The sequence below is a fragment of the Camelina sativa genome, chromosome 2, assembly GCF_000633955.1.
Source record: "Camelina sativa cultivar DH55 chromosome 2, Cs, whole genome shotgun sequence".
Classification (NCBI taxonomy): domain Eukaryota; kingdom Viridiplantae; phylum Streptophyta; class Magnoliopsida; order Brassicales; family Brassicaceae; genus Camelina; species Camelina sativa.
Genome location: NC_025686.1, coordinates 26,191,824 through 26,213,327, shown reverse-complemented (window position 1 = coordinate 26,213,327; position 21,504 = coordinate 26,191,824). Strand labels below are relative to the sequence as shown.

At 36.2% G+C, this 21,504-nt stretch overlaps 8 protein-coding genes across 10 annotated transcripts in view; 3 read left to right on the top strand and 5 right to left on the bottom strand.

The window, feature by feature from the left end:
• The window catches only part of LOC104739864, a 24,786-nt gene extending 23,427 nt beyond the window's left edge, over nt 1-1,359 (bottom strand). Inside the window, exon 1 of the transcript XR_002035856.1 lies at nt 1,332-1,359. The gene's annotated coding sequence lies outside the window, so the exon portion shown is untranslated. The remainder of the gene's footprint in view (nt 1-1,331) is intronic.
• Nucleotides 1,930-2,601, bottom strand: LOC104739807 (21 kDa protein-like). Its single transcript, XM_010460269.1, has one exon. It carries the CDS (start codon nt 2,545-2,547, stop codon nt 1,930-1,932), a length of 618 nt encoding a protein of 205 aa, XP_010458571.1. The 5' UTR covers nt 2,548-2,601.
• Nucleotides 3,813-4,567, bottom strand: LOC104739797 (21 kDa protein-like). The gene has a single exon (XM_010460260.1). The coding sequence runs from the start codon at nt 4,510-4,512 to the stop codon at nt 3,895-3,897; it is 618 nt and encodes a 205-aa protein (XP_010458562.1). The 5' UTR covers nt 4,513-4,567; the 3' UTR covers nt 3,813-3,894.
• LOC104739788 (protein ODORANT1-like) lies at nt 6,722-7,755 on the top strand. The gene is made up of 2 exons (XM_010460247.1): nt 6,722-7,120; nt 7,191-7,755. Exons 1-2 carry the CDS (start codon nt 6,840-6,842, stop codon nt 7,633-7,635), a joined length of 726 nt encoding a protein of 241 aa, XP_010458549.1. The 5' UTR covers nt 6,722-6,839; the 3' UTR covers nt 7,636-7,755.
• Nucleotides 7,751-13,270, bottom strand: LOC104739779 (probable serine/threonine protein kinase IRE). The gene is made up of 17 exons (XM_010460236.2): nt 12,672-13,270; nt 12,498-12,565; nt 12,239-12,415; nt 10,894-12,156; nt 10,642-10,814; nt 10,303-10,552; nt 10,133-10,225; nt 9,903-10,043; nt 9,709-9,801; nt 9,423-9,627; nt 9,262-9,347; nt 9,087-9,175; nt 8,872-8,923; nt 8,742-8,798; nt 8,503-8,658; nt 8,301-8,384; nt 7,751-8,207 (listed from the first exon to the last, which is right to left on the bottom strand). Exons 1-17 carry the CDS (start codon nt 13,054-13,056, stop codon nt 8,106-8,108), a joined length of 3,474 nt encoding a protein of 1,157 aa, XP_010458538.1. The 5' UTR covers nt 13,057-13,270; the 3' UTR covers nt 7,751-8,105.
• On the top strand, nt 14,790-17,117 carry LOC104739771 (BAG family molecular chaperone regulator 7-like). Its single transcript, XM_010460223.2, has 3 exons — nt 14,790-15,844; nt 16,141-16,431; nt 16,604-17,117. The coding sequence occupies exons 1-3, from the start codon at nt 14,939-14,941 to the stop codon at nt 16,808-16,810; spliced, it is 1,404 nt and encodes a 467-aa protein (XP_010458525.1). The 5' UTR covers nt 14,790-14,938; the 3' UTR covers nt 16,811-17,117.
• On the top strand, nt 17,647-18,902 carry LOC104739761 (40S ribosomal protein S20-2). Of its 2 annotated transcripts, none has more exons than XM_010460213.2 (4): nt 17,647-17,754; nt 17,851-17,984; nt 18,213-18,326; nt 18,539-18,902. In XM_010460213.2, the coding sequence occupies exons 2-4, from the start codon at nt 17,873-17,875 to the stop codon at nt 18,679-18,681; spliced, it is 369 nt and encodes a 122-aa protein (XP_010458515.1). In that variant the 5' UTR covers nt 17,647-17,754; nt 17,851-17,872; the 3' UTR covers nt 18,682-18,902. The 2 variants fall into 2 exon arrangements, with proteins under 2 accessions (XP_010458515.1, XP_019093533.1); XM_019237988.1 differs by having other exon boundaries at nt 17,669-17,754; nt 17,854-17,984.
• LOC104739746 (chloride conductance regulatory protein ICln-like) lies at nt 18,984-20,547 on the bottom strand. 2 transcript variants are annotated; one of them, XM_010460195.2, is made up of 7 exons: nt 20,302-20,547; nt 20,073-20,196; nt 19,788-19,902; nt 19,634-19,693; nt 19,476-19,544; nt 19,277-19,371; nt 18,984-19,181 (listed from the first exon to the last, which is right to left on the bottom strand). In XM_010460195.2, exons 1-7 carry the CDS (start codon nt 20,466-20,468, stop codon nt 19,107-19,109), a joined length of 705 nt encoding a protein of 234 aa, XP_010458497.1. In that variant the 5' UTR covers nt 20,469-20,547; the 3' UTR covers nt 18,984-19,106. The 2 variants fall into 2 exon arrangements, with proteins under 2 accessions (XP_010458497.1, XP_010458506.1); XM_010460204.2 differs by having other exon boundaries at nt 19,277-19,368.

Sequence of the window (21,504 nt, the reverse complement as noted above, 5' to 3'; positions counted from 1 at the left end):
TTTTTTTTTTTTTTTTTGGTATTATTTATCAGCATCATTCACAAATACATATAGGCTATCACAATTATATGGTTAAATGTCAAGAGAAATAGATCCCCACTTATATAGTGTGGGAAGTTCATGATATAGGAGATGTACCTACTAATTAAGAAATGTTCAATCCAAGCATCGTGACAATGAGATTCGTCACTTTCATTTCCAACACTATCGTCTGTAATTAATGGTCACGAGCAGGCACCTTCTCCTAAATTGTTTCTATAATAACAGTCTGTTGACATTCTAACCTCTTCACTCTTTTGAGGTTAGTTTCATCAGAGATGAAGGAAAAGGCAGAGAGAGGGACAGAGAAAAGCTTACTTAATTAGTTGGAATCGAACAATGGGATGATCGATCCATCGGCGGCGATCTTCTCCCACTAAGACAATTCGCAGAGCACTTGTTCGCTCTCAGTCGTAGAGAGCAACAAAGAAGAAAGATGAGTTTTTTTTTCTTTTTCCACTGAGAGATGAGTAGTGATGACGGTGATGTGATGAGAGCATTTATTAGATTTTTAGGGTTTACACTTTACATCAAATAGAAATAGGAAAACTTGTTTTGTTTCCTTATGCGATTCCTTTTCTTGGATTAAATTTTCCTTTTTTCCAAACAAAAAAATGGAAATCGATCAGATCGCGACGGTAAGATAAAAAAAATAATTAAGAATAATATTAAATCCACTTTTATCTTTTGTTTAGCAAGCCTATCTACATATTGGTTCATTCTAAAGAAAGCATCATCATCATCATCATCAATCACAAACACATTCAACGAAAGGAAAAAAAATGTCAAGAGAAATACAAACCACTACTAATATGGTAAATCCGAAGAAATCAAACCACTCCCAGTATTTCCAATTTATTTCAGGTTTTTTTTTTGTTGTTACTTAACAAGATGATTATAAAAGAGTGTATGTTATATATTCAACAAAATGTTTCTATATATAAAAAAACAGTTTTATATTCTCTACTTATTTGGTCAAAACAAACTTACAATATCATCATCGTTCGTTCCATATAAAATAATCAAAGAAAACATATTATTAACCAGCTTTTCAGCTCTCAAGAGTAGCTAGCTTCCGACAATAATGATTAAAAAAATCTGTGTTGCTAGTAACTACAGTAGTTTACTTTTTGAATCCAAAATCTTTATTAATTTTTCCTCTTAACAAAAGCATAGTGTGCACCACTTTGGATCGATCACCTCTTCTTGCTACTCTTCTTCTTCCTGCCCTTGACTTGGCTCTCCAAAGCCTTGAGCCTCTTACTAACAGGAGGACTCATACTTACATATACCTTGTTTTGCATTTCCTCCCGGACGAACTCAAATGTAAACGACATATCGAGTGTGGACTGGACCGGCTCGTTGGGAAAACATACCCATTGAAATCCAAAAAAAAAAAAGATAGAGTTTCCATTGAGTAAAGTCTTTTACCAAAATTCAAAATTAAGGTTGGTTTGATAAATAACGCTAGAAAAGATGGTAAATTGTAAAATGTCTTCGTGATGTACTGTTAAATATGCGTACCAAAAATATGCGAAAGAACTATTTGACAGAATACTATTACTATGTTGTGATCTGTCAATGAACTTGTACAATCTTCATGAACAGAACCAGTTTATTAAATATGCCTTTTTACATTTTTCTTTTGGTTATTATCTTCAACAGCCTCGAGGTTTACATACGTATAGTCGTATACAAGGCCAGTTGCAATTGGTATTCGAAATAAGTGAAAAAGGACTAAAATTATGTTTAGAATCTCGATGTATTTTATAGCTAGGATTTCTTGTCTTAGTCTTTAATTAATTTTCGTTTCGACAAAGTTTTATTTATTGTTCTTCTGATGAACTGATACTACATAAATACCGTACAACAAAAGAAGTCGACTTATTACTAATTCTTACGAAAGGCTTTGAACAACATTTTGGCATTGTTTATTTCATGGTGCAACTTAGCGAACCGGGCATGGAGTGACTTTCTTACCGCATCAGAGATCCGGCCCCGGACTGACATCTTTACCGGACCCGCGAAGGGGCTGGAACAACTATTCTCGACGCTATAACTCTCAGCCGAAATGGCACAGACTTCAGCATTGTTTACGTGAAACAAGCATTCGGTCCAAGTTGTACAACGCACCACCTCTTGGAGTTCTTGGACAGAACACGTGCAATCTGTAGTGAACACATCGGCTGTTGGTTGGCAGTCCGCAAGGGTTCGGAACTGGCTTTTCGTCAGGTGTGAGAGGAAGAGCTTCGTGGACAGCGCTTGGTTAAGACTCACGGCGATAGCTGTATCCACGATGCGTCGAGGGCTTGTGTTGATCGTATTGGCGTAGACCGAGAGAGTTTCAACGCACAGGGATTGGTACGTTGTGGATTTGCAAGAGGATTGAATGAAGCTTAGTGCTTTTGCAGAAGTTCCGGCCGGGCTGACTTTGGCAGCTGTGAGTTCCGATGAGAAGAGGAAGGGGACGGAGAAAAGTAGAAAGAGAGCTTGGTATTGTTTTGTCATTGCTGATTTTCTTGAGGTTGAGAGAATTAAGTATGAATAGGAAATAGTTGGGGTTCAAATACTATCACCATGATAAGTATTAAAATCACGGTGATACTTATTTATAGTACTGGCTACCTTTTTGGAGTGCACTACTAATCACCATGATTATTTTGATATTTTGGTTATTTGTTTCATATTAAAATCACGTACCTTCCACTCACTTTCGTTCCAAACCTAAGTCGTTTAATATAGCTAGTAATTACAATCACGTAGCCAGATCCGATCGGATCGTTACACACACATATATAACTATATATATATATATGTTGACAGCCAAAAAAATAATATATAAAAGGACTTGAAATTTGTATATAGAAATATGTAGTTGACTGAGTGACAAACTGACAAAAAATTATAGTTTCGTTTTGGGAGATGCGAAAAATGAAAAGTAACCAGATCTCAATTAATTCATCCAATGAAAGAAAAAAATGTATCTATATATCCTAATTGTGTTTGATATAGAAGAAAGAGGCAACCCATGCAGTTTTCGTCTTGGTAGTGACGTACAAGACCAGTCTGACGAATTCCTCCATCCTGTGTGTATTTGGCTACTTAGCGCGGGTCTTTGCCTTTTTCAACAAGAAAACAATTCACAGAAGAAAAGTTGGAATTATAGCTTTACGAAAGGTTCAAACTTTTGTACGCTAAGAGGAAGAACTAAGTATATACTAAAGATACTTCATATTCGTGTATTGTACTAAAAGAGCTTAGATTGTTGACAATTTTGACAAAAATGTGTAAAGAAAATTAATTGTTGTTTTCGTTGATCCTTCTATCCCGGATGTATCAAGATTAGCAAGTCTTATATATTAACTAAAATTCAGAAAGGTTGGTTTTAATAAATAACGCTAGAAAGTATATTGAGAAAATGGTAAGCTTTAAATTGTCTTCGTGATGTGCTAAATATGTCACATACGTACCAAAACTCTTTGACAGAATACTATATATTAGTACGTGCGATATGTCAATGGACTTGTACAATCTTCATGAACAGAAGAAACCACAGTATATTAAAACATAAGTAAGAGTGCACGCCTTTTTCCACTTTTCCTTTTTGGTAATTGATCTTTAATAATATCGATGTTCACATATATGTAAGACCAAATTGGTATTCCAGAGGTAAGTGAAAATGGACATTTTAGATTATGTTTAAAGTCTCGACGTGTTTTATCTTAAAATCTCGAAAAAGAAAGAAAACAAGTCTAACATTTTCACTATTTAGAGAAAATAGAGATTTTTTTTCAATCGTTCTCCTGATGGACTGATACTACATGAATACCATACAACAAAAGAAGTCTATTATTACTAATTCCTAGCAAAGGCTTTAAACAACATTTTGGCATTGTTTATTTCATGGTGTAACTTAGCGAACCGGGCATGGAGTGACTTTCTTACCGCATCCGAGATCCGGCCCCGGACTGACATCTTTACCGGACCAGCGTACGGGCTGGAGCAAGTGTTCTCGACGCTATGACTCTCACCCGAAATGGCACATACTTCAGCATTGTTTACGTGAAACAAGCATTCGGTCCAACTGGTACAACGCACCACCTCTTGGAGTTGCTGGATAGAACACGTGCAATCTGTATTGAACGTATCTGTCGATGGTGCGCAGTCCTGAAGGGTTCGAAACTGGCCCTTCGTCAGGTGGGAGATGAAGAGCTTCGTGGACAGCGCTTGGTTTAGACTCACGGCGATAGCTGTATCCACGAGACGTCGAGGGCTTGTTTTGATCGTATTGGCGTAGACGGAGAGAGTCTCAACGCACAGGGATTGGTACTTTGTGAATCTGCAAGAGGATTGAATGAAGTTTAGTGCTTTTGTGGAAGTTCTAGTTGGGCTAACTGTGGCGGTTGTAAGCTCCGACAAGACGAGGCAGGAGACGGAGAGGAGTAGAAAGAGAGCTTGGTATCGTTTTGCCATTGCTGTTTAAATATCTTGAAGTTGAGAGAATTAAGTGTGTAGAGGAAAGAGTTGTGGTTCAAATATTTATAGCACAATGCATGAAAACCTTTTTAGAGTTGTGGTTCAAATATTTATAGAATTAAGTGTGTAGAGGAAAGAGTTGTGATTCAAATAGTTAAATCTGATATTTCCTATTTAAAATCACGCATCTTCCACTCACTTTCGTTCCAAGTCCTAAGTTTAAATATCGATGATATATTGTTAATGTACAATCACGTAACCAGATCCGATCGGATCGTTACACACAAAAAAGAAACAAACATGTGTGTATATATATATATATATATATATATATATATATATATATATATATCTTTCGATTGTAGCCAATTGCACAAAGTTGTATAAATGACTTCTAATTATATATGAATATGTACGTAGTTGACTAAGAGAAATTCATTTATATGTATAGTAAACGTTATTGGATCTCATCTCAATGGATTAGATTTTTAACTTGTAGTATAATATAACTTATACCAGACTCTCAATTTTTAACAGAAAGTTGCATCCCATCTACCCATCCTCTATATATGACTTGAATATTTTAGTAAAAATAAATATTTAGTTTAGTTTGATAATAGTTACATTACATGCTACTAGAAAATCTTTGCAAATCATATTGTTAATTTGTTCAAAACATACAAAATGGTTAAGGCTACCGATTTCCCAAATTTCGAAAACTCAACTCTCATTTTCTTGTTCTTATATTTGATTCATTGATTGCACCATTATCATCTTGATCATATATGCAGTATGCTGGTTCGTGGGACGTTAAAAAGCAACACGGCCAAGGTCTAAGAATGTTACATCTTCGTTTTGTTTGGTTTTTTTTTTATCCTTCACAGCCTTTAACGTCTCAATTTTTTATTTTTTAATAGATGTTTATATTTTTACTTATATTTTGCTTTCTTTTTACCAAAATAATGCATAAATTACTCATAATTATAATTATATACTTGACTGAGTTAAGTATATATAATATTTTTACGAGATTAGAATTATCCAGATCTAAACTAATTCATTCATTGACAAAAAAAAAAAAAGTTCAACATTAGTTCACTCAAATAGTCAAATACGGTTATGATTCACATAAAGATATAAGAAATCGGTTCTCACTCTCTTTCTTTTTATTAGGTCATTTCTAGTAAATGTTTAAACACTTGCTGATGTAAATAAAAAGAAATTTGAATAAATTTTTTCTTCAAATTTTTTTCCTTTGACAAAAATTCGTTGGGACAAAACCAATTTGTACAATGAATAAAGAAAAATAATTCTTGTTTCCGTTGACCTTTTAGTTTCGGATAAATCAAAACTAGCGTTCGTGGAGAAATTAATTTGCTTGTAACAAGTTTATAACACATGATCATACTACATACAGTTTAAAAGTGTTCAAGTTTTTATATATCTTCCTCCATGGTTGTCAAAAATGTATTTACAAAGATATAGTTATTTAGAATTATAAAGGGATATTTAATTTTGTGTGAAACAGAGATAAATAAAAAAATGTTTATTAATAAATTATGTTTCAATTAGAAAATAGCATTATTTCAGTTTTTCAAAACTTCTTTAGAGAAGTCTCCATGTTCTTTTTCTCTACTTCAAGATTTTATTTACGAAGTCTGATTTTCTTGTCATGATCAAAACGCAAGCAGCATGATCTTTTTTTTGTTTCCTTAAAATCATGTGGATAAACATAAGAAATTCGTTTGAGAACAAAAAAAATACACAAGAAATTCTAAAGAGCCAATTTAATAGAAGCTTTGAAATCAGAGAAACAAGAAATATTTTTATTCACATATATGTTCATATATATGTATTATTTATGTATAATTGATAAGAGTACGTAGATGACAATGTTGTACTACGTCAAAGTAATTTAATAACTTCGCAGCTAAAATAATAATAAAACGTTTGCATCGAATTATAATATACACAGTAGTTAACAACCGTATCCACAAAAACATCACAAAAGTTCCAAGAAAATTTCGGATTGAGTTTTCTATCCTGACTGTAAAATACATTAATTAATTGTATGAACAATGATAATTACTATTAATTAAATCTTAAGCATCCAAAAAAAAAGGGCAAGAAACTCCATACGTGTGTTTGTTATATATAGTTAGTTAGTTGAGATAAACTTGGTTACCACTTCTGTGTTGTTGTTTTTTTATTTTCTCTTTTCCATTTTCCATTTCTCGACCCCTAAGAGTCTAGCTAATTACTTTCACGATTTCCAAATATACAATAACAAAAGTTTATTTGATGAAACATTTTAAAAACCATATATGATTATGGGTGGTCGTAAACCATGTTGTGATGAGGTTGGATTAAGAAAGGGACCGTGGACAGTGGAAGAAGATGGGAAGCTAGTTGATTTCCTAAGGATACGTGGCGGCGGTGGTGGATGGTGCTGGAGGGACGTCCCCAAACTGGCGGGACTAAGACGGTGCGGTAAAAGTTGCCGTCTCCGGTGGACTAATTATCTCCGGCCAGATCTCAAGAGAGGTCTTTTTAGTGAAGAAGAGATCCAACTCATCATTGATCTTCATGCTCGTCTTGGCAACAGGTTTAATGTTATTTTATTTTCTACTTGTAATATGAAATATTCTAATGCGTTGTGTATAATATGGTTATAGATGGTCGAAGATTGCAGTAGAGTTACCGGGAAGAACAGACAACGATATTAAAAACTATTGGAACACTCATATAAAGAGGAAGCTTATAAGAATGGGTATTGATCCAAACACACATCGTCGGTTTGACCAACAAAATGTCAACGAGGAGGAGGAGAAGGTATTAAAGGTCAACAGTCCAAAGCCTCCGAGTGAGCCAGAGGTAGTAGTAGTACCTGTGGTTTTGCAGAATGACACGTCAGCTGGAAATCTAAACGAGTTGGCTGACGTGGACGGTGATGATCAGCCGTGGAGCTTTTTAATGGAAAATGACGGAGTAGGAGCCGGAGAGCTTACGATGCTATTGTCCGGCGACATTGCGTCATCATGTTCTTCTTCGTCATCGTTGTGGTTGAAGTATGGAGATTTGGGGTACGAAGATTTAGAACTTGGTTGTTTCGATGATTAGAGAGATTAAAGTATGTTTTATTAGGCCGTAGGTTGATTAATCCAAAGGTTCGTTGACATCATTCTATGACCATAGTTGATGTCAGTATAACGAATAAAACAATAGCAATTTCCAAATTCCTTAATCAACTACTATATTACGTGCTTTGCACTTTTAATGTCACAGATTTCATCTGGAACTAACGGATACATTTTAGAGCTTACGTTTGGAATTATAATAAAACAGAGTACAGGTTACACATATTGTATACAAATTCAAGAATTTTTTATATTTAATTTTAAAAAAATCTTGTAATTCAATATGTGTATCATGTAATTACATAAATTAATATCATACTCAAATCTCTGTAGCTCTTTTGCTTCCTAGCTATGCTATGCTTCCAAGTTATTATAACTTATCTTTTATGGTTTGAACCAGGAACCAATCAGCGCTTCTTCGAGTTAGATATGATGATCCATACATGTTAGTCATCATGTTTCGGGTCGATGGGCTGATTGGTTCGAAGCTTCTGTTGATTCCTTCGCGTTCTTTAAAACAAGATCGTAGTTGATCGAAGCGAGTTGTGAGAGGTTCTGATAACACAAAAACCATTGTCAAAAGAATTAAGCATTTCTTAAGGGATAAATATTTCAAAACAAATAAATCTTGGGGATTAACTAACTGACCTTGAACGAAAAATTGCTGAAGGAATACTTCACAGCAAGGTTTGGTCCATTTCCAAATTCTGCTAAGCTACTACACTCATCACCCTGTTTTACAACATAAACCTTTTATTTTTTTTTAATTCTGTGAGCATTCAGATGATAACACTAAAAATGAATGTAAGACGAAAAAAAAAAGTAGAGAGAAAGAGTGAGAAAGTCATACATCTTCGTCCTGTGTGTTGAAGGAGCTACTGCTGCATGTGTCTGTAAGGTCATCAAAATCACTACCTCCATGGACATTTTCATCTTCCGGGTTCCATATATACCGGCTCATGAAGTAACTAGTGTCTTGTGGTTCAGCTGCTGGCACAAACATAGCCTGTAACAATAGATTAGTTAACGTTAGTATATAGATTTGATTTTGTAAAGGAACTTAATTTAGCTTCTGAATATGGAAAGAACCTTTTGCCGGGCAAGCGTGTCCCAGTTAATATCTTTGAAAAAATGATGTTGTTTCACCTGTAAGGAGATATTTAGAGACCCGAGGACTTGAGAAAAGTTAGCTAGTAGGGTTGAATTAATAGAGATTTACCTCTCCAGCTCCCGTTGCCCCTAGCCTTTGAACAGGATTTTCAGTTAACAACCTAAAAGAAGGACAAAAGTAGATAAGGTTAACACAATCAACATGTTCTGTTTTCACTTTGATCTCAATTAAAGGCGTGTAGAAAATAAAATGGCAAAATTACAGAAAACATGGTAAAGAGATGAAGTTTCTGAGATTCATATCCAAAAAGTGTGTGATCTTACTTGTTAATTAGATCATGTGCTTCATAAGATATCTCCTCTGGCACATTAGGCCATGGTATATCTCTGTTGATTATATTTTCAAAAATTTGCTGCAAACCAATATATGAAAGATAATGTTAAGGCCTTAACATGATGTCTACTTCTGGTATCTCATAAATTCATCTTGAAAATATACCTGTGGGGTTTCTGCATTGAAAGGAGGTATGCCCACCAGAAGCTCAAAAAGAATAACACCGACTGACCACCAATCAGCAGTTTTACCTGTTATGAGTAGTGATGATAAGTCCATGTACAAATAAATGATGGCATGGAATGAAAGGAAAATGAAATACTAACCATGACCCATTCCAAGAAGTATTTCAGGTGCAAGATAATCAGGAGTTCCAACAACTGCATGTTTCTTACGACTATCTTTTCCTTGTGAATTTTGAGCTGTTGTTCCATCATCTGCAAAAAATCCACTGTTTCCCAGTGATGCATCACCTGACAAGTCATCTGTGCTGTTGATAAGACCAACCTTGGAAAGCCCGAAATCTGTCAACTGTAATTAATTCCAAGGGTTATATTTTGCGAGACGAGCGGTCTCGCTGTCAATTTATAATGCATAAAACTATATATTGACCTTGATGTGACCATCCTGATTGATCAACAAATTGTCTGGCTTGAGGTCTCTGTGAATGATATTTACAGAATGCAAATACTCCAGAGCAAGAACCTGAAAAAGCATTTGATTGAATTCAATTTCTATCCTGTGGAGAGTTATGTCTTAATCCGGACACAATTGAGCAAATCATGAGATGTTACAAATGGCCTTACAACTTCTGCAATATAAATGCGGGCCATGTCTTCATCCAAGCAGCCAAGATTTCTCAACAAGGAGAAGAGATCTCCACCATTCAAGTACTCCATAACTAGATAAAGATTCTCCCGGCATGTGAAAGAATAGAAAAACCGAACCTGCACAGCTAAAAGAAGTCTTAGAGAAAGCACCAATATTTTCACAAATATATTCATGAGGGCAGTTATACATTGCTTGTATTACATACCACGAATGGATTACGAACTGATATAAGGATGTTCCGCTCAGCTAGGATACTCTCAACAGCATTCTTACGGATCATATCAGCCTTCTTTAAAACCTGTACGATGGTTTTGACAACATTGAGTTATACTTAGAACAAATTTCTTGAGCCAACATTGAGTTAGTAACACCAACCTTTATGGCGAACAAATCACCGGTGGCTCTCTTTTTGGCAAGAAATACTCTTCCAAATGCACCACGGCTAATTGGTTTTATAATTTCAAAATCTTCTATTGATGTTCGATCTTTAGCACGTGGATTAAGTGGGCTTGCCCGTAAGCTTCGTACTGTATCCTCATCTGCTGAGCTTTCTTCATCCGCCACGGCATTAGACGAATCTACTTTTTCATCATCTATCGATCCACAAAGTTCAATGTACTTTTCCCTGGATTTGAGAAACAATAAATCAGCATGAATGAAGTTGCAGTTAAACAGTAATGATGAGCCAAAAGCAGTACAAGGGAAAATGATTACTGTAGTAGCTTCTCTATGCGTCTTCCAAACGTTTCAACCACGAGGGCATCTGCCTTCCTATCCTGAATGACGTACTTTAGCTCATCCAACTGCTCAATCATGAAATCCAATGAACTGTATCCACATACATTCACATTTGCCACAGAGCGAGCAATATCTAGCAACTTGTTTATCTGTCAACAAAGCAAAAAATAAAAGTTGAGGAGAAGTTGAATACTCTAGGGGAAAAATGAAAAGAATGTAAACATTTACCTGCTGATAATTCTCCAGCTCTGATATTGTTTTTCGACCACTTAGTAGTAAATCGACTTGGCTTGTCCTCGGTGTTGATGGTGATGGTGGTGTCAAGCTTCCTGCTGACGATTCCTTTGTTCCATTGGCCATTGAAGCTTCATTCAAGACAGTCAGCTCATCCAAAGAAACTGTATTCTCTGAACGAGGAACGCAATCAAGCATATCAACTGAACATCTCTGAGTTATTTCATCCAGATCTTCATGTCTAATGGATGTTGATAATTTCGCACTATCGGCAACTGCTCTTGGAGTTATGCTGTTCTTTGGCGTCCATGACTCCAATATTTTCTCAAGACTTTCAGCTACTCTTTCAAGTCTTAAGTTTACATTTATTCCCTTCAAGTCACATCTATCAGCGATTGTGCATATTCGAGAGTGCTCTTCTACATGTACGACTGGTATTTCAACTTCACAGATACGACAAATCATGGAATTATCGTATGTCACACATTGATGGTCCGCCCAGAAACCCCACAAAGCACTTCTGTCGGCAGATGCAGGCTGGCCTGACGGGCTATGCAAGTTTTCAGCGTTTTCATCACCATAAACTTTTGGTTGGATTTTGCTCTCCCCCTTAGCCTTGGGAGTGTTATTAGCACTACGATTTTTCTCAGCAGCTGATGGAAGCTTCTTCCAAGATGACATCCGGAAATTACTTGAAGCTGAATCAGTACTCCTAGCAGTATTTACTTCCGCCCCATCGGCTCCACTGCTAGAGTTCTGATCAAGGTTATCTTCTTTGCCAACTAGAGTTTGCTTTTCATTTATCTTTTGGATTTCTTTCTCTCGAAGAAGGTCTTGTTGTCGCGAGATTTCTACCATCTGTTCTGGATAAACACCGAGATCACTTAGCTGGTGCATTCCCAAAATGTGTTCTTCAACGTAACCACTCTCTTTACGAAATTGCACAAGCCTATTGCAACGAGTAAGGATAAAAAGAAGACGGTTATGAGCCTGTTTAAGACCTCCCATTGGTAGCTCCTGACGTTTATCATCTAGCTTCTGAACAATACCTTCACATTTAAGCCAAAACTCACTAGCTGGCATGGTTGCACATTGCCGAGCCTCAACTAACAGATCCTCTAACCCAACTCTTAACTCTTTGTTAGATTCTGGTGTGCTCTCTAGAGTGGTCACTAAGTAGCCAGCAAAAACTCCTAAATCAGCATCAACATCTTCCTTTTGTTTATCAAACTTTGTTCTGATCGCCGCCATTACCTCCTATAAAATTAGAAAAAACCATTCCAAAGTTACGAAGCTGAAGAACTCAAACTCATTAAAAGAATCAGTAATATATACAAACCTCCATGTGACCAACAGCTCGAGATCTCCAAACGGGAAAAGGTCGCACACCTTTAGAATTGAGTTCGTGAGAGAAGCTCTTGATGTCATGAGGTTTCTTCTTCCTTCCACTCGTTACACGCAATATGGCTTGGAAACGTGGAGACTGTGTTTCTTTAGCAAGACCTACATGAGTACTCTGCAAATTGATAAAAACAGAATTAGCAATGTGAAATTCTCATGAAACTGAAAACCATACATACAAAGAAGAAGACACTCACCTCTAAGCCTGGATTGGTATTTGCAGGCACCCGTTGAGATTTTGATTGGCTCCACTGAACTTTTTTCCCTAAGAGACATTACAACAAACACCTCATGATCATTACGATTCAATCGGACTTTTGGATTTTGAAAATTTCATAAATCCTAAAAATCGAATCAAGGAGAAAACAAACCTTGATCGGGTTGATGAGGAGGAATAGGCCATCTAGCACGAGCATCAGCGCGAACATCAACAATTCCAATCTTAGGTTTCTCCTTGGTGACGACGACGACGACGTCCTTATCATCTTGACCGGAGGAAAACCTTAAAGGAGACGGTGCCGGAGACGATTTCGTTCTGATATGATTCAAACCTAAGGAAGAAGGAGCAAGAATCTCCGGCGAATCGTGGTGACTCGTCGAACCTGATTCCGGCGTAACCTTATCCTCCTCCGCCGCCGGTTCATTCTCCGGATGACGGGAAGGAATCGCAGGGATCTTGTTCAGTTGTTTCGCGTTGGTGGAGGTCGGTTGTGGATCCTGATCGTTGTTCTCACGCGACGGTTCCGTCGTAGACATCGGCGACGTTTGTTTAATAATAGAAATTACCTCAGAGAATTAATTGAAATTTCCATATTTGACACTCCGATCCTTTTTTATTTTTTTTTCCTCTGTTTGATTTGTTTTTGTGATTTTATCAAACCATAACGTTTACACAGAAGCGGTTGCGAGAGAGAGAAAGGACATAGAAGGAAACAAGACTGAGGTTTTCGCGGGAACTGGGGGGGACTCAGTTTTCATTATCAGTGAATAATAATTTCTGACTTTTTTTTTTTTGTTTGGATTTAAATTTGGATATAATTTTAGTTAATTTTTTACAACACCTAAATAAATAAAGAATGATGTATATATTGTATAGTTTTTCTATAGAATATAAAATATAAATGTGGAGAGTGTCCAAATTGAAACTACGTGCTTCCAACAAAATGCATGTCTTCCCCATTTCCTAGAAACAACTCCAAATCTTTTTTTTTTTTGCTAAATTTATAATTAAGCAGTTCATGATGTTTTCTTCTTAGTTGACCCAAAAAAAAAAAAAAAAACACGGTGCTTAAGATAATTTTGGTTATCTTCAAGAAAAATAAAAAAAAATTGGTTTTTAATTACAGAACGTTTATATACTTTATAAATTCCAAGAATTAAATAAGCATATATAGTTTGTATTTTAAAGGATAAATAGTTTTCCTAGTAATTGGGCCAAAGAGAATACAGAACCTCCCTAAAGTTATTGGGCTGAATAAAGCCCATAGTACTATAGGTTGGTCTTTCACAGGTCTCTTCATTTGCCCAAGTTTTTGCTTTTTATTTTTCATAGTTTACTTGAATTTTTGGGAAATTCTTGTTTATGTGATCGATCGGTTCGTGTGTGTGTGTTTTTTTTTTTTCAGAAGAAGCTGAAACCAGTAATTACTTGTGAGCCTGTTTATATGAAAGTGCTCTTCACATTTTACTCTAAACTCACTAGCTGCGATAACCTCCTAAAAAATTCCAGAAACACCAACCAAATGAGCAGAAAGAATCCTCAAACTAAACTGTACTCATCAGAAGTTAGAACTAAACGAATAGCCCACAAACACTTTCTGTATAAGCAGCATAAGTGTTAAAGAAAGCAAACATTTAATTGTCGTTTTGTGGTCATCGACTATGATGGGTATTAATTAAATTACAATGAATATTGTGTTCTGTTTGTTTTTAGTAGATTTTGTCTTTCAATATCATTAATAATTTCATTTGTATGTTTCGAGTCTCTTGGCACTTTTTGTTGTCATAGTGAGAACAGAGGAACTCAATTCAAAAAAAATAAACGTACGATTTAGTTTGGTGTGGCTTCACGTGTGGGGAAAGACAAGGACCCACGTGCCATCTTTTACCAGGTTGTAAAATCCCACCGAAAAGATTCTCTTGTCGACGTAATAATAATTCACACGTTTCAGGGTCAAAATCAAAAATCTCTCTGAACACCCGGTTTGGTTATCTTCAATATCCGCCTTGATCTATTCATCCCTAGCAAAAACCAATTTACACATCGAATAAAGAAAGTTCCTAACCAAAAAATATCACGCCATTAATGAAATTAAACACTACTAGTATTCAATTGCTAAGCCTAAATATAGTAAGCTTAGTTAATAATAATGGCATGAAAATAACCAAACCGGATTTTCGTTTAAATGTCAAATTTACCCATAAAGACCCACCAGTTTCTGACCGTTCTTCTTAGCTTTTTTTTGTCAATCTCATCGTTATACGCAAAGAGTTTGTCTCCTTCTTTTTTCGCCTTTAATGAATTTGTCAAAAAAAAATTTCATATATTCTCGTAAGTCCATCATTCTTCATCACTACTACCAATCCAAAAGAGCTTTTTATTATTCCACTGATTCGTTGAGTTCACAAAAACAAAACCATGAGTTGGTTCCATAGACTCGATCTCATCGACCCGTACACGTGTTCACCACTCACCACCACCATTGTTGAACCTTCCTCATTGTTTTTAGGGTTTCCTTCCTTCATCGACGACGACGTTGAAGATCTACTCCATTTCTCATCACCTACTCCACTCGATCTATTCGAAACAGTGACGGATCTGGTTCAGATCAAGAAATCTCCGTCTTCTTCTTGCAAGTACAAGGTGATTCGTCGTAGTAGGCTAGAGGAGCCAGAGTATCCTCTCAAGTATCTTTGTGATCGTGTTTCTGATTTGGAATCCAAGTTTGATAAGTTGGTTAGTCCTAAGAGCCGTGACTGTGATAGGAAGTATACATTGACCAAAGAGATTAAGGGAAGTAGTGGTGAGAAGAAGTATAAATGGGAAGCGGAGATTCAAGGACCACCGGGGAGGAAGTACAAGGTGGAGGCGGAGATGGATGGGGAGAAGAAGGAGAGTAAGTATAAGTGGGAAGCTGAGTTTGAAGGTCCTGGTGAGAGGAAGTATAAATGGACGACTGAGGTTAAAGGAGGGAAGAAGGATGAAGAAAGTTTAAAGCTTGTTGCTTTGAAGAAGGAGAAGGCTAAGGCGAAAGCCAAAGCCATTGCTGCTGCTGAAGCGGAGAAGAAGAAGAAGAAGAAGAAGAAAAGTTACAATTGGACGACGGAGGTGAAGAGTGAGAGGGAGAATGGAGAGGTTTCGCATACTTACATCATCAAGGCTTCTACTGGATGCGAGAAAAAGAAGCATGAGGACAAGGAGAAGAAGGAGAAGAAGAGCAAGAAGAAGGAGAAAACTCGTGTTGTAGCCATCGAGGAAGAGGAGGAAGAAGAAGAAGAAGAAGAAGATGAGTCGCAAGAACATGGAGCTATCGTCCTCAGGAAGGTAAGTTAAATATCGTTTTTTTTTACTCTGCTTTAGTCATTGTCTCATGAAGTTGGTTGGGAACAGTAGTTCTATTTTGATAGCGATAAGTATGACTTTTGAACTGAGGTTGAGTTTTGTGTCTTCAAAAGTAGAAACCTTTATGTAGTTTGAGTGGTGGTTATAAGGTTAGCAAAACAGAGTGATTATAAAGTTTTATGCATAGGAACTTAATGAGACATTTCTTTGGATGTGATTTTTAACGAAAGCTTGATGTACTTACTACGTTGTTTCTTTGAATGGTTGTGGTTGTAAAGGCGTTTTCGAGAAGAAATGGAGCTGTTAGGGCTAAGAAGGGGAAAAACAAGGAAATGCCACCTGACTATGCTGCTGCGATGATCCAGAGGGCCTTCAAAGCTTATTTGATTCGTCGTTCAAAATCATTGCGTGCTCTTCGTGATCTTGCTATTGCAAAGACTAAACTGAAGGAGCTAAGAGCTTCATTCCACAACTTCAGCTACCGTCGCTTGATTGCTCGTGATGCAGAGGAGCGCCAGAAATTCTCAGAAAAAATCATTGTACTCCTCCTCACTGTTGATGCCATAGAGGTAATGTCATAGTCTAAATCTAGTTAATTACACTATAATAAGTTGTGAGCCCTTACCGTATAGGGAATGCTTTTGCTTTTTTCAAATCGTATAACATATAGATTTATATTAAGTTAAAAAGGTTTTAAGGCACTGAGTGTTGAGAACAAAACTTGTGTTTGTTTGGTATCAGGGAGTTGATGTAATGGTTCGAGGAGCAAAGAGATCCATGGTGGATGAGCTTGAAGCAATGTTGGATGTGGTAGACCCGCAACCACAGGGAGGGAAATCATTGTCGATGAGAAGAAGGACATTCGATATGCCAGACAGTTTGATCCGCAAAGAAATCGCAGACGGAGTGACTCAGATCGTCCAGATGCTTGAAACAGAAGAAGAGTGATGGAACTGTGTGTGTTTGTGACTATGGGGGCTGTTTTTGTTGTGTTTGTGACTTGGAATAATTTTAAGTTAATTAGCCTCTTTAGTTTGCTTACTGTTCTGAATGTTTTCTAATTATGCAGACAAAAATAATAATGAGAGGGGCTCGAATAAGAGAGTAGTGTCTCTTATCAGTGTCATACTCATCTCTCAAATCTTGTCTATTGTGTGCCTCTTAGTGTGTTTGTGTTTATCAGGTTATGTAATCCTTTTGTGTTCCCAAACTGGTACTCTGTTTTGTCAAATTGCTTATGTGTTGGTTTTGCTTATGTCTACTGTTTACTAGATACTATTTGAAAAAAGTATATGGCTTACCAAGCAGTGAAGCCCACAAAGGCTGGTTTGGAAGAGCCATTTGTGCAGAGCCACAAGACCAGGATTACTCTCTCCTCCAAGAATGTGAAAAAACCTCCTAAAAGGTTTTAGTTCTTTTCGTTTTGGTTTTGATATCTAACCTTTCTGATGCCAAAAGACTATATTGTGACAACTCTGTTTTAGCTTACATAAGTGAACAAAAAAGTAAACCTTTGTCTCACTTTCACAAAAACTCTCTTCATTGATTATGTATGTGAGAGTGCTCTTCTACATTTATTACTTGTGAGCCTCTCTGAAGCCTCCCATTGGTAGCTCATGACGTTTATCATCTAGCTTCCGAACAATTCCTTCACATTTGCAATATTGTCAAGTCTCAAACTAACAGATCCTCCAAATCTGGCATCGACATGACAACAACTCTGTTCTTATTAGTTATTGGGCCGTACATAGATTGGGCCCAATAAGTCCATAAAAATTAGGGTTTTTTTTTCATATGCCATAAAACGTCTCTTAGGTTAAACTTTCGTGTCCTTCCTTCCTTGCAGCAAAAAAAGCAGCAATACGCCGTCGAGCTTCGTTCGTCTCTCTCAGGTTTCTTCACTTCATCCAAATTTTGTATTTTTACATGTTTACCTGAGTATCTCGGTTAATGTGATCCATCGGTTTCGTATGTCTGTGATTGTACAGAAGAAGAAGCTGAGCTGAAAACATGGCTTACCAAGCAATGAAGCCAACTAAGGCTGGTTTGGAAGAACCACTTGAGCAAATTCACAAGATTAGGATCACTCTCTCCTCCAAGAATGTTAAGAACTTGGAAAAAGGTAATTTTGATCACACTCTCCTCTAATCATTTCGATTTTAGCAATTCAGTTTTGAGGGTAGCATATAGAAGATGTAAGATTCATTGTATTGGAACCATTCCAGAATAGGTCTTTGATTTTGCTTCAGTGATGATTTGAATGGATTGAAAGTTGAAATTTTTGAATTTGATGATTTTGGATCAAATACTGAATCATTGTTTGTGTTCTGTTTCTGCAAATGATATGTAGTGTGCACTGACTTGGTTCGTGGAGCTAAGGACAAGAGACTGAGAGTTAAGGGACCAGTGAGAATGCCCACCAAGGTGCTTAAGATCACTACCAGGAAAGCTCCTTGTGGTGAAGGTATAATTATTGCTCATCTCATCTTTTATATCTTGAGAAACACTAGAAGTGCTTTGTTTTCGGAACCATCCCTTAGTTCATCATCTACTTGATTAAACTAAGGATTTAGTCTTAGAACATGTCATTGTGCTCAATATTGTTCGCTACTCTATCACTGCGAGTGTCTCTTCACGTTGGCTGAGACTCTTTTAACTATTGGTGTTGTGTAACAGGAACCAACACATGGGACAGGTTTGAGCTTAGGGTTCACAAGCGTGTGATTGACCTCTTCAGCTCTCCTGATGTTGTCAAGCAGATCACTTCCATCACCATTGAACCTGGTGTTGAGGTTGAGGTCACCATCGCCGACTCCTAGACAACCCTACTACTGTTTTTGCTTTCTCTTTTTGGAATTTCTTTAAGAAACCATCTTCTTTCCTCGGTTCGTAACTTCACATGCGTCTCTCCTGTTGAGTTGGCTGAAGGAATATTTTGCTGTAGTGAAACCTATGTTATTGTGTTTTCTTAATTGAATAGATTTTGAGGATTGATATTAGAATTACGTTCTCTACTCTCAATTTAAGAACTTTCCGATTATACAAGACTTCTCTAAGTAGCCAACTTGCAATCATAGTTTACTTTATCTAATTTCAATCAGAGATGATTTCTTACGAGGAAGATTGAAATAGGCACTTTTTGAAAAGTAGTAGAACACAACAATATTATCGTTTAACAAAATACAACTCATTCATCGTTAAAATAAGACAAATGTGTTTTCTGAGTACATTTGTCCAAACAGTCTTAGTGATGATCCTTTGTCTCACTTTCATGAACCATCTCTTCAGCATCCTCAAACCTCTGATCATTGATTTGGAGCTGCAGGGTGAATACAAAAAGTCAATGAAACCAGCTAATCTTTTGAAAACAAATAAGAGGAAGAAAAACAAATGAAAGCAGATGATTTATATTACCTCAAGCATAGGCTGAGCAAGACCTTCATCTCCATTGGAATGACCAATTACACTTGTCGGACTCTGAGATATTTGCCACTCTGCATCTTCATCTGCTGTAAAACGCACACAGAGAAAAACATCACATTTCTTTCATACCATTGAAAGATGAATACATTAACACACTCTTAAATTCAATCTCGTTGTATGAAATCATTACCTCCTCCACGAACATCCATCTGATCAGCACTGAACACCCAATTATGCCCACTTTCTTCTTCTTCTTCTTCTGAAAGATGCAATGAGACAAAAACAGTAAATGGCTAAAGTAACAAAAAAAATATGACAGTAGTAAAGCTGTATTCTTGTGTTGTTTACCATCAACAGGTTCAGGATTCAGCTCAGCACACTCGCAGAATACATCAAACATCGTCTCCACTTTCAATACACAAAGACAAAAGGATATGTTATCACCTTAATAACATCCAAGACTGTTATATAGTGATTCAAATAGCTCAAAACAAAAACTCACACTGGGTAGAGTCAGAAGGAACAAGCCTCATCTCTCTAATCTTTGATAAGTCCAAAACCTCAGTGGATTCAGTATCAGAGTCATCATCATCATCCTCATCTTCTTCAACTTCAATCTTCAATAATAAAACCATTAAACTTAGAATCCATTTAACAATCCTCTCAAATTCCAAAAAGAAGCACTCACAACATATCACAAACACTAGAAATCATCAAAACTAATCACAATGAATAAGAACAACATAGTTCCCCCTTTATTTAGCTATAGCAAGTCTAAAATCAATACCTGAGTATATATACAAGGAGATGAGTAAGCCTCAGGGTCTCTAGAAACAGCGTGAAGCGATATCGATAAGAAATCAACAGCATAACCTTTAGCCATGTCTACATCGCTCAGCCAAATCAATTTCCTGAAAACCAAATTAAAAAAAAATACCAAATTAAGCTACAACGCACTTATCTATCTCTGATCGAGAAGAAGGGAGTAGAGATTTCTGAGTAAAGAAATGATTCACCTGGAAGTGATGTAGAGAGTTCCGGGAAACTCAACGGGACGGTTTCCGAGAGCGACGGCGACGGAAGGCTGAACGTGCATAAGTTCCTCACCGCTAGATTCGTCAAGTACCGGCTTTCCTGAGCCATCTCCGGACCTAAGTGCGAACTCTCTTAGACCAGCCACCATGTTTTCCGATCACGAAGGAACGGTTGTTTACGTCGTCAGGGTTTTTCTTAGGGTTTTCTTTTAGAAGAGAATCAATTTTGTTCTGTTTAGTTTAGTGAGTGTGATGAAGATCATTAATGGGCCTTGTTAAAGAAGGGAATCGGCATAAAGGCCCATTAAAGAAGGGAATCGGCATAAAGGCCCATTAATAAATGGGTTGTTTTTAGTGGTCCAATTTCACAAAATTAAATGTTTTTTTTAATGTAATCTTATTCTTACATTTTTTTTTATTTTTCTTCTCACTAAAGGTCGCTTTGATGTTTGATTGGTTAATGAAATTTTTTGTTGTGTATTAGTGTATATGTACAGTAAAACCTCTATAAATTAATAAGGTCGGGACCATGAAATTTTATTAATTTATAGAGGTTTTAATTTATCGATAAATTAATAATTATTAATTTATCGATAAATTAATATTGTATTAATTTATAAAGAGATTTTAATTTTCATAATTTTGAAAATCTTGTATTACAAAATAAGATACTTTTGTTATCATTCAGATTTTTAAAGTATTTTCTTATTTTATAATCTTGTCTATCGTAATTGCTAAGTTTAGAGTTTAGGTAAAAATAAGAGATGTTAGAAGTTTAGAGTTTAGAAGAAATTGATACTAGTATCATTCATGGTAATGATGAAGTCGAATAAGATATTGCGGTAATTTTGGAACCAATTACATATAAAGAAGCAATTATGACATTTAGAATTCTTCACAATTTTTGGATGAGATTTGAGAAGACGACAATGAAAAAGATTAGAGATAAATTCCACAATAAAATCATATTTCACTATATATATTTATATATATATTAACATTATTTGATTATTAATTTATGATATTGATGGGACCATATTTTTACATAGGATTTTCAAAAAAATTATTATCTTATTAATTTATCGAAATGTGTCATTTTTTATACCGGCCCAACTCAGAACCGGAATAATTTATTAATTTATAGTGAGTATTAATTTAAAGAGTATTAATTTATAGAGGTTCTAC